This window comes from Schistocerca gregaria, chromosome 11 (genome assembly GCF_023897955.1).
Source record: "Schistocerca gregaria isolate iqSchGreg1 chromosome 11, iqSchGreg1.2, whole genome shotgun sequence".
Taxonomy (NCBI): Eukaryota; Metazoa; Arthropoda; class Insecta; order Orthoptera; family Acrididae; genus Schistocerca; species Schistocerca gregaria.
This window is the reverse complement of record NC_064930.1, coordinates 142,421,256-142,434,094: the sequence shown is the minus strand read 5'-3', so window position 1 is coordinate 142,434,094 and position 12,839 is coordinate 142,421,256. Positions and strand designations below refer to the sequence as shown.

Genomic DNA, 12,839 nt, shown 5'->3' with positions numbered 1-12,839 from the left:
CAAAGAGCTAGGTTATTAGGATAGGTATCCTTTTTTTTATCATAATGTCAATTGTATGTTTTCTATCTTTTAGATGTACACCTGAAGATGTGATTCGATATCACAAAATTGGACATAATCCTTCATTTGGAATTCATGTGCAGCTGACAGCAGTTTATTTACAAAGTACTAATATTAGAGAAGAAAAGTTGCTACTCACCGTACAGATGACAGATGAGATGCTGAGTCACGATAGGCACAACAAAAAGATTCACGCAGTTATAGCTTTCAGCCATTAAGTGGCCATTAGTGGCCGAAAGCTATAACTGCGTGAATCTTTTTGTTGTGCCTATCGCGACTCGACATCTCCACTATATGGTGAGTGGCAACTTTTCTTCTCTCGTATTGTTACGTTACATCCTGGATTTTCCATTGTTTGATATACGAAGTAGTAGTAGTAGACAATGATGACGATAAACTAAATTGCACAACAGTTAAATATTATTATTTTTTCCCCCTTACAAAGCAAGTAGCCTACAAGTAAATAAAAGCTTTAAAAAAATAGTGGCTGCTGGTACATAATTTTACAGTGGTAACTAGAAAATCCGGGCGTGTCACAGATTTTCAGCTGTCACGATGTACTCAGTTATATTGAGTAGACTGGTCTCTTCTGTGTTTGTTGCTCGCTGTACCAAGCCAGTACTTACTCATTTCCATTCATTCAGGTGGAAACTGACCAACTCACACCTCCAAAGTGGGAGATCCAGCAAGTGTGCGTTAAAGAAGAAACTCCGGTGAGTACTAAAATTCATCAGTCTGTATATATAGACATATTCTCTACAAGCCTGTGTGTACAGTGCAGTGTAATGTGCTTTGTATGGTATTAACCACTCCTCTTGCTGTTTCACTCAAGTGACACATAGGAAAAGTGATAAGCGCATGTACACACTTTAGTGTCTTACTTTATTAGTAAGCTTCTAGCACACGTTATGTGATGAAGTGACAAGAATTGCTTCAATGTGCCTGAACTGCTGGTTTTCTGAATCTGCTTTCAGAACTGCATCGAATCAGATAGAGCTGCAGTTAGCATGAGGGAAGACATTGGTTGAAGTTTCCCTCCACTCAGATTTTCTGCCCTTTTTCCTAAACTGACTAGGCCAAATTCCAGGATAGTTCCTCTTTTAATCGGTGTCGGACTTAAACTTTATTGTAGCGCTGAAGGAAAGGCTTACGCCCGAGGTACATGCCTCAGACTATTAACTTTCCTAAACGTGTGCCTATGGACAGGTGCCCTATTGTAACTCCATCTACTTTTGCATACCAGACCCCACAAATAATAAAATAATGATGGTAAGGTTTTCTTCGAAGTATACACAGTTTAGATGGCCACAGAATTCATTGTCCTTTAGGCTCAAGCAAAAAGTTTCAATGTTGCATAATCAATATTTATGTCAAAAATCCAATCAGACATATTTCATGTTGAGTTAGCCATTGCCATTGCTCTGTGAATGAGATGCAGTAGGTGTGCTTTTCAATATTTTTTCTTCAAACACAAAATTTCCCTTTTTTCAAGTATTACACTTTTTTCTACTTACATTGCATGCTGCGGTGACACATTCAGTATAGTATCTCTGAGCTGACTGAATCTTTCTCGTGCTGCTCCAAACTTGGCAGCACTACAATCACAGTTCCGAGCATGCGCAGCAACTGCTCTGACTCGAGGAGAAGCCACGCTGGCCATTTTCAGATCGCTGCTGCTGACGTGTGCTTTGTAGTGCTTCTGTATAATGTCAGCCGTAATTGAAAATGCCGCCGTGTGTGAAATCCGATCTGTGATTTGTTTTGTAAATGCGAAGAAAGTTAAACTGAATTCAATTCATTGGCAAATTTGCGAGGTTTACTGACAAAATGCTATGAGTAATACAGTGGTTAGAAGGTGGGTCAGACTGTTCAGTGAAGGGCGTGGTCAAGTGCACGGTGAAGAACGAAGTGGACGCCCGTCCGTGGTTACTGATGAACTGCTTCACACAATTGGAGAGAAGATTAAGTGCAACCGTAAGTTTACACTTAGTGCCCTCGCTATGGAAGCTCCTCCAATCTCATGATGACTAATTCATGAAATTGTTGCTGAAAATATGAAATTTTGAAAACTTTGGTCAAGTTGGGTACCCAAAATTCTTACTGAGCAACACAAAAACAACGGGTGAGCAGTGCACTTCAGTTTTTGACAGGCTACAATGAAGAAGGCAATGGTTTTCTTTCTCGAATAGTCACGGGGATGAAACTTGGGCATTGTACGACACCCTTGAAACGAAACGGCAATCAGTGGAATGGAGGCACACTTCATCCCCAACAAAGGTTCAGCCTAAGCAAATTTTGGCATCCCAAAAAGTCGTGCACCTTCTTTTTGGGACAGAAAAGTCATTTTTCTGATTGATTTCTTACCATCAAATAATTAATGCTCACGGTTTCTGCGAGACCATTAAGAAATTGCGCTGCACAATACAGAACAACCACCGAGGGTTACTGTCAGAAGGTGGTGTTTTTTTCCACGATAATGCTCGACCTCACACGGCGAATGTCACCAAACAACTCTTACGGGAGTTTCACTGGGTCACGTTTGATCATCCTCTGTACAGATCTCGCTCCTAGCGACTTTCACCTCTTCTTACACGTAAAATCTGTCCTTGTTGGTTGACACTTCAGCGATGATCACGAGCTGAAAGAACATGTTACCACACAGTCGAATACACAGGCGGCAACCTTCTATGAAGAAGGCATACAAAAACTTGTGCCATGCTATGACAAGTGCTTACGAAATTTCGGAAGCTATGTAGAAAAGTAGTTTTAACGGTTGTTAACGATTGTAGATTTTTGTACAATAAATATTTTTTCTGTATGTGTACATGTTTGTTTTATATAACCAAATGGGACTTGCTTTGTGGACGTCCATCGTAATTTGTTGCTGTACATAAAACTAAAATCAAGATTTAGTGCAATGCTTCTAGAACACACTGATGCCAGTTCAATATTTATGCATTGAGTAGTTTGCCTGTGTTCTGTGCCAGAGGCAGCAGACGACTCTCACATTCTCAAGGAAGAGCCTTATATTGCTCCTGTCTAGAGCCTGTATATCAGGAGAATGGCTCGTGCGGGCACAGTGATAGATGGTCTGAAGCGGGAGTACGTAATTCTAATTTTCATCCATCAGAGCACAGTAACAGAAAGAGACATTTGAGAACCAGGTCAAGAGAATGTTTTTGTGAATTGCTCTGTTTATTACTTGAAGGTTCTGTTTGTTTGTTTATGTTTGTACGCTTTTGTACCTGCTTTTAGTAGTGTGAATGGTACATGAGTATGGTTTAAAGTGAATATGTAGATCACTGTTCTGCTAATGAACCCTGTAGTGTGAGGAAGTTTTAAGGCAGTCCGAATGCAGATGACGGGGAATTTTGTATAATAATACGTTGCGCAAGTTTATGGTGAAAGGAAAGCTAATTCAAGGGCAAATGAAAATAGTTAATAATGTATAAAGTATAAACAGAATATCAAAATGTTTAATATTTACTTCGGGAAAAAGTACAGTTCGAAAGTGTGTTATTTGTTGATTGGTTAGTCATGAAAAGTGTGGACTAATGCAGGAGAATAATGTTTTTCTATTCGCCTTAAAGAAAACGGACTGATCAGTGTCTTTTCTCTTGGAGATAGACAATGCTTACAGCAGTCTAAGTAATAGGAGCCAAGCCTTTCAATGGTACGGTCGTGTGTAGTATGAGCTCTGAAGGAAGTTATAGTTTGCCAATTTTAATTGTGCTACGTGCTTCAAAAGTGCTGTAAAGTGAAGGCATATTTATTGTGGAAGGTCTTTTAGAAAGTACGAATTATGTGTATGAGAAAAGAGTTCTTAATATTGTTCATAACCACAGTCAAACGTACACTGATCAGCCAGAATATTATGACCACCGACCTACTATCGATATAAACCCGCCGGCCCCTGTGGCCCTGCGGTTCTAGGCACTTCAGTGCGTAACAGTGCGACTGCTACAGTCGCAGGTTCGAATCCGGCCTCGGTCATGGATGTGTGTGATGTCCTTAGGTTAGTGAGGTTTAAGTAGTTCTAAGCTCTAGGAGACTGATGACCTCAGATGTTACGTCCCGTAGTACTCAGAGCCATTTTGATATAAACTCATCCAGGCAATAGCAGCATCACGTGGACAGGAATGACTGCAAGTCAGACACACGCATGGCACATGTAGTGTCAGCTAAGTGTGTGCAGAATGGGAAAGGTGTGCTATCTATCTCAGTTTGATCGAGGGCAGGTTGTGACGGTCCAGAGACTCGGCTGGGAGCATTTCGGAAACCTTACGACATGTCAAGTGTTCGAGGAGTGTTGTTGTGTCTTCAACATGTGGCTAAACGAAGGTGAAGTAGTGTCCATACGTTGTGGGGGGTCAGGTGACCAGCCCTCATTACCTGTGTCGGATGTCATAGGCTGGGCAGATTGGTGAAATAGGACAGGTGGCAGAACTAACATCAGACTTTAATGCTGGGCAGAGTGTAAGTGTGTCTGAACACGCAGTGTGCCGAACACGCCTAATGATGGGCCTCTACAGCAGAGAACCTGTCTGTATGCCTATGTTAACACCACGACATTGGCAGCTGTGACTCAAATGGACAGGTGGCCATCGGCAGTGGATGTTGGCGCAGTGGCAGAGCATTGTAAGGTCTGACGAATCGCGATACCTTCTTCACCGTGCCAGTGGGAGAGTGCAAATCTGTCATATTGCAGGGAGACACCTGTACTGCAGGACGGAGACAAGCTGGCGGTGGCTCCGTCATGCTCTTCTCCCCAATCCTATTCAGTATCACCTCATTAGTTACGTGATCTACTCATCTAATCTTCAGCATTCTTCTGTAGCACCACATTTCGAAAGCTTCTTCTTGTCTAAACTATTTATCGTCCATGTTTCACTTCCATATATGGCTACACTCCATACAAATACTTTCAGAAACGACTTCCTGACACTTAAATCTATACTCGATGTTAACACATTTTTCTTCTTCAGAAACACCTTCCTTCCTATTGCCAGTCTACATTTTATATCCTCTCTACTTCCACCATCATCAGTTATTTTGCTCCCCAAATAGCAAAACTCCTTTACTACTTTAAGTGTCTCATTTCCTAATGTAATACCCTCAACATTACCCGACTTAATGCGACTACTTTCCATTATCCTTGTTTTGCTTTTGTTGATGTTCATCTTATATCCTTCTTTCAAAACACTATCCATTCCGTTCAACTGCTCTTCCAAGTCCTTTGCTGTCTCTGACAGAATTACAGTGTCATCGGCGAACCTCAAAGTTTTTATTTCTTCTCCATGGATTTTAATACGTACTCCGAATTGTTCTTTACTTTCCTTCACTTCTTGCTCAATATACAGATTGAATAAAATCGGGGAGAAGCTACAACCCTCTCTCACTCCCTTCCCAACAACTGCTTCCGTTTCATGCCCCTCAACTCTTATAACTGCAATTTGGTTTCTATACAAATTATAAATAGTCTTTCGCTCCATGTATTTTACCCCTGCCACCTTCAGAATTTGAAAGAGAGTATTCCAGTCAACATTGTCAAAAGGTTCCTCTAAATCTACAAATGCTAGAAACGTAGGTTTGCCTTTCCTTAATCTAGCTTCTAAGACAAGTTGTAGGGTCAGTATTGCCTCACGCGTTACAACATTTCTACGGAATCCAAACCGATTTTCCCCAAGATCGGCTTCTACTAGTTTTTCCATTCGTCTGTAAAGAATTGGCTTTAGTATTTTGCAGCTGTAACTTATTAAACTGATAGTTCGGTAATTTTCACATCTGTCAGCACCTGCTTTCTTTGGGGTTGGAATTAATATATTCTTCTTGCAGTCTGAGGGTATTTCACCTGTCTCATACATCTTGCTCACCAGATGGTAGAGTTTTGTCAGGACTGGCTCTCCCAAGGCCGTCAGTAGTTCTAAAGGAATGTTGTCTACTCCCGTGGCCTTGTTTCGACTCAGGTCTTTCAGTGCTCTGTCAAACTCTTCACGCAGCATCTTACCTCCCATTTCGTCTTCATCTACATCCTCTGCCATTTCCATAATATTGTCCTCAAGTACATCGCCCTTGTATAAACCTTCTATATACTCCTTCCACCTTTCTGCCTTCCCTTCTTTGCTTAGAACTGGGCTGCCATCTGAGCTCTTGATATTCATACACGTGGTTCTCTTCTCTCCAAAGGTCTCTCTAATTTTCCTGTAGGCAGTATCTATCTTACCCCTAGTGAGATAAGCTTCTACATCCTTACATTTGTCCTCTAGCCATCCCTGTTTAGCCATTTTGCACTTCCTGTCGATCTCATTTTTGAGACGTTTGTATTCCTTTTTGCCTGCTCCATTTACTGCATTTTTATATTTTCTCCTTTCATCAATTAAATTCAATATTTCTTCTGTTACACAAGGATTTCTACTAGCCCTCATCTTTTTACCTACTTGATCCTCTGCTGCCTTCACTACTTCATCCCTCAGAGGTGCCCATTCTTCTTATACTGTATTTCTTTCCCCCATTCCTGCAATTGTTCCCTTACGCTCTCCCTGAAACTCTGTACAACCTCTGATTCTTTCAGTTTATCCAGGTCCCATATCCTTAAATTCCCACCTTTTTGCGGTTTCTTCAGTTTTAATCCACAGTCCATAACCAATAGATTGTGGTCAGAGTCCACATCTGCCCCTGGAAATGTCTTGCAATTTAAAACCTGGTTCCTAAATCTGTGTCTTACCATTATATAATCTATCTGAAATCTGTCAGTATCTCGAGGCTTCTTTCTGCTGATAACGACGTCCTCTCGAGTAGTCCCTGCCCAGAGATCTGAATGGGGGACTTATGAAGTCAGAAAACAGCTGGAAGTTATGGCGGATCTGGAAAAAGCAGCTGCCCCTACCGATTGGTTTTATGCACCCACAACCCCTTCAGAAGCCACGCGCGAGACTGCCATACTCTCTCATGTGCTACGTGCAAACTATCAGCCGTACAGAAAAAACGAACTAGATCTTTTTGTGGAAATGCAATGTAGTTTAATTTTGTATTGGGGTATTGTTTTTGCTGGGTGCCACCGTTTCTGAGTCGTTCAAGAAAAATGCATTTGAAGGTCACTTTTGCATGTTTTTCTTGAATAATTAAAAAACTACGGTCTCTAGAGAGAATGTATCCCAATACAAAATTTAACTACATAATTTTTTCTACAAAAAGGTCACATTCATTTTTTCCGCAGGGCTAATACTTTGTGCGTAGCAAACGGAGGAATACGAAAATCTTGCGCACGGTATTTGAAGGTGTTGCAGGTTGTATAAAGCTCATTGGTAAGGGCATCTGAATCAGTATGTGTCCCAAATAAATACAACGTTTTTATTCATCATTGCCCTGTCATTTTCCTTTGGCTGTTGTAGCCCTTTTACATAATATCTCTTTACATCATTGACACACTCACTGTCATGTCGTCTTCCACTTTGGTTCCCTTCCAGTTTCAATGAATGTGGCTGCTTTAATTCCACTCTCTTGTATGGTCCCTTGTAAATGTGGTGCAACATCTTTCTTTGATGGCACATGTGTTGTGAGCACTACCAAGGCCCCTATCATTGTCATATTGAGGTTTGTCATATTGTCTCTTTTGGGCCTCTCCCTTTTTAACCAGCATTTGTTCCACTTCCTTGATCTTTTCGCTGTGTGGGATGCATCATTGTCTGGTCTGTTCCCCAATACATCCCTGATTAGACTACCTGGTGTTCTGTTGCACAGTATTTCACTGGAGCATAACCTTTCAAGTCTGTGTAACAAAGTCAATAACATCTTCTAATGTTTAAATCCACGGACTGCATCTATGTTGTCAATGATGACCTTAGCCTGTTGTATGCTTCAGCGGCCTCAGTTCTCCTTATGTGAGCTTGCTACGATGTAAAGTTCTGCCAATCGCCGAAACGTTCTGACTGCTGATTGAAACCAGGTGCTACTGAGTAAGAAGTCTGTGGTGTTAAACACACAGCACCTTTTGCATTAGCAGTTTAGAGTTAAAAAAGCTTTGGCTTTTTGCAATTTTCTATAACAAAGGAAGTGATGTGCTTCAGCACAACTTGTAATAGCACACAAGAACACCAAGAGATCTTGGATGGTTTTTCCCTGCTGTCACAGTAAAAACCTGCTGCTTTTTTTTCAAGATCTGGCACTATATTTCTAGCCATCTGTTTTCTTACACCATAACTTTGCAAGTATGGGAGAGCATTTGCCACAAAATTCAACACTTCATTTAACATATTCACGAAGGCCACCGTTGGATAACATGTACTGTTTCTTGTGCTGTTACTGGGATATATGAAATCCATTAATGGAGATTTATGCAAAGTGTTTCAAATTAATGTCGGGAACTTGAGCAGGAAATTTTCTTTAGTGCTTTCATTTTGACATGTCGACCAACATAGGCCTATGATAAAAACCTAACATGTATTCAGCTCCGTATTTGCAGCAAAATACAAATCTATTTATGAGCATGCATAGTTTGAAATTTTAAAACTTAGACTTTATTAGTTCTTAATTATTATTAAAACATGATTTATTTATGGGAAATTTAAATTCAACTTTTTAAAGAAGTTATTAAATTACTTTAATATTGGTAGCAGCATAAGACAGTAACTATTATACATACAAAGATTTATATTGCATTTCACCTATTACATCTGGTATGTTGACAGTACAAGCAGACAGCTGTCCTTTTTCATTGTTATGTAATTCAAACAGATCCTGATTAATAAAAATTGAAGACCTGCAAAAGGCACCTGGTTGCAGTAAATTCTGGAAACCTTTATTTGTCACAGTTGCAATGTTTCACATCCATAACGGATAAAAGTTTTACTGTGTAATTTATCAATTTATACTGCATCCCATGGTCCTGTCCTGCTCAACAGTGAAGCGTAAATGGAAACAAAGCAGAATCGTGTTTGTGGTGGGCCTGTGAATGTCATGATCACAATTTAGTTTTGAAATGATACAGATAATCTGTCACCATTTATTGCACTAATTCTGAAACAGTTTATTTGTGTCATCTGCAGCAATCTGGGAATTCTAAACAATAGATTTGTGTTTGCACAGGACAGGAAAGTATTTTCTTTTCACCTTCCAGTGATACTTTGTTCTTTGCGTAACAACAAGCCAGCCACTACGTGAAAGTATGATGTGCACAATCAAGCAGTTGAATTTCAGAGCTAGTTTACGTAGAGATGATAGTATCAGCATGTAATAAACATAATATTAAAAAGCATTTAGCAGAGATGCCAAGTCACAGATAGGCACAACAAAAATACTGTCAGAAAATGAGCTTTCAGCCAACAAGGCCTTCGTCGGAGATACAAAACACACACACACACACACACACACACACACACACACACACACACACAGAGAGAGAGAGAGAGAGAGAGAGAGAGAGAGAGAGAGAGAAACATACAATGGAAGTCTGTCGCTGCTGAGGCCACACTGTACAGTGTGATCTCAGCAGCCATAGTTCGTGTGTGCGCGTGTGTGAGCGCGCGCGCGTGTATGATTGATTTGTATCTCCGACGAAGCCCTCATTGGCCGGAAGCTCATTTTCTGACAGAATTTTTGTTGTGCCTATCTGTGACTCGGCATCTCTGCTATAAGGTGAATAGCAACTCTACTTTGTTTCCTTCAGTCTTGGATTTTCCATTGTTGACTATTAAAACTTGGTTATTCAAGTTGGGGGAAGGTACCACATATATTAATTGCTGTGAGTAGCAAGTTACCTAGAGCCAACCAGCCCTGTGTACATACGTTTTTGCATATTGTGGACAAAACATTTGAGAATTGATTGCAACACGAGTTGGCCAGCCGCAGTGGTTTCGTGGTTCTAGGCGCGCAGTCCAGAACCGCGCGACTGCTACGGTCGCAGATTCAAATCCTGCCTCGGGCATAGATGTGTGTGATGTCCTTAGGTTAGTTAGGTTTAAGTAGTTCTAAGTTCTAGGGGACTAATGACCACAGCAGTTGAGTCCCATAGTGCTCAGAGCCATTTGAACCATTTGAGTTGCATGTTTATTCGCACACACGAGAGTAACTCTGTTTTCTCTGTTTCAGTTTCTGCACGAGTGCAAGATGCCTGATGACTTTGATACCCCACAGGATCCACCAAGCATCGAGGAAGAGGTGAGTGCATCTTCATTTTGCTATTCTTCGTATGGTGCTGTGCATTATAATTCACTGTTTGCTAACTGAATAGTCGAAGATGGAAATTTAATTAAAACCCGCCGAATGGTAGATGCTGTGTGCCGGAAAAGTCTTTGGTACCACAGTCTCCCTTCAAATGCAGGGACTCCTTAATAGTACTGTCCCTTTCTGTAAAACTTATGATACAAAAGGTACTTGAACAAATTTCAGCAAGTTGTGGAAACAGGCAAAAGCCACAAAATAAAGACTGTCAATGTCGTATTGAGAAGTGTGACTAACAAGTGTTTTTATTTATTGGTTTACGATATCTTTCTTGTCTGTAGAGTAAATGTTCTGGTCTTTACATGAGTTGCTTGTTGTTAAAAGTTAGCAGTGAACAGGGTGTGTGAATGATGCACAATGTTCCAGTAAAAATACTCAGTGGTAAGGTTCAGACCAAGGACAGAAAATAGTTGCTAACACGAAAAGTAAATAATGACTCGATCCAGCTGTTTCGCAATGATTAAGGGCAGAACACAGGGCCTTAGTGGACATTATTTATGAGAAATGTAACTCATATTTCCATTTTTTCCTCTGTTCCATACTTTCCTAACTCCTACTTACCACTGGAATTAGACAGAACTGAGAACAAAGAAAGGAGTTTGTTATTGTTGTTTTCAGCCCGAGTACTGGTTCAGTGCAGCTCCCCACGCTAGTCTAGTCTGTTCTGTGATAGCCTTCTACACCTCTGCCTCACTACTGCAGTTCACACCCACTTTAACCTGCTTATTGGCTTCATCTCTTGGTCTCCCTCTGTTTTTTGGCCCCCACCCCACCCAACGAACCCAAATATCAAACTGATGACTCATTGATAGCTCAAGATGTGTCTTATTGACCTGTCCCTTATTTTCATTTCTCCCTGATTCTATTCAGCAGCTTTTCATTAGTAAACACTTTGGGTACGAGGGTTGACTGAAAAGTAGTGCCTCCACCTTCGTAACCCTTCAACAGTTGGCAGCATTGGTATGCGGCAGGTACTGGCTTGTTCCATAGCCTCTTCTCTACGGCTCCAGTTGGCGGGAAGCCTTAGCATTGAACGGTTGTGTTGTTACGGTGTAAAGTATGGAGTCCTGCGCAGACGGTCAGTCAGTCAGACACATCAACACGATCAGCATAAACTGTTTTCATTCTCTGAAGAATCTCCTCTTGGGTGACACCTTCTGCTGTTGAGAAATCAATGACTGCACGTTGCTTAACAGTTTCGAGACGAGCGACGTACCTCCTACGTTGGTCCGACAGTACCCCAAAAAGACGATCGACGTAGCTCCTACGTTGGCCGATTATCAGCGATGTTAACGACTCCCAGCGCATGACTTTCATATTCTGTAGGTTTAAAAGTACTCTCTGGTTATCCTAGTACCAAGAAAAACTTACAGATGGCAGCATATGTCACTGTTGGTGGTGGTACAGGAGTATATTTTGAGTCATTTGCTTTGCTGCACTCACGCTCGGCTTACAACAGGCACGCAGCAGTTCGAAACTTTAGATTGTTGTCGGCTCATAGCTTTGTCCTTTATTTTCATCGTGGCCTTGCGAGATGAAGAAATAGAGTTTTTATTGAACAATAGTGGTTCAGAATTAGATGAAGAAATTGCAGATTTTGACATTTGTGATGGCAAGCTATTTTTTGTCCGAATTTTCTGTAATTCTATTGTTTGATTCCTGGTCAGAAAAAAGATAATTTTTACGAATTTTCTTATAGATGTAAATGATTCCTCAGACAGTGAACCATCAGGAAGACCTGAAGATGAGGCTGTTGACATCGTTGTCACAACAAACACAACTGGTCATTGCAATTTGCCACATTCTTCTGGCCAGTGGACAGATGACGATACAATCACTCCCCAGCTTCCTGTTTTTTTCTGAATCCCATGGAATTCAAGATGGGATTGATCAACATTCTTCAGTGTTTGATTGTTTCACGTGCTTTTTCGATGAAGAACTGGTGAGACTGATCAAATGAGAGACAAACCGCTACGCTAGAATGACAATAGAGACACTAAGTGCTACAGGAAATCTGAAGCCTCAGTCAGTTTGCCGTAAGTGGACAACAGTGAAACTCAGTGAACTGTATAAATTGTTTGGTATTATTTTGCATATGTGCCTAATCAAGAAACCAAAACTGTCTGACTACTGGTCAACAAATCCCGTGATGCAGTCCTCATTTGCGGCAAAGTGTCTGCCAAGAGATAGATTTTTGTCAATTCTACAAATGTTACATGTCGTAGATAATGCAACATATATTCCTAAAAACCAGCTAGGTCACGATCCTATTCATAAGGTAAGACCTATATTCGACGGATGTGTGACCCAAAGTGGAAAGGCTTACAAGCCAGGCGAAAATATTACTATAGATGAAGGAACTTGCCCTTTTCGTGGTAGACTGAGTTTTAGAGTGTATACGAAAATTAAGCCTAATAAATATGGCGTAAAATTTTTTATGCTATGTGCATGTGATAGTGGGTAGGTCCTGAACTGTGAAATTTGTTCTGGGAAACAGTCTAATGCCGATAACAGCATTTTACACATTGTAGGCTGATTGTGTCATTCGTTTCATAATAAAG

At 40.8% G+C, this 12,839-nt stretch overlaps 1 protein-coding gene across 2 annotated transcripts in view; it reads left to right on the top strand.

The window, feature by feature from the left end:
• LOC126295256 (uncharacterized) overlaps positions 1-12,839 on the top strand; it is a 232,045-nt gene that overhangs the window by 87,086 nt on the left and 132,120 nt on the right. For both annotated transcript variants that reach the window (XM_049987657.1, XM_049987656.1), the window contains exons 8-9: positions 705-773; positions 10,147-10,215. In XM_049987657.1, the coding sequence (XP_049843614.1) occupies positions 705-773; positions 10,147-10,215 (138 nt within the window). The remainder of the gene's footprint in view (positions 1-704; positions 774-10,146; positions 10,216-12,839) is intronic.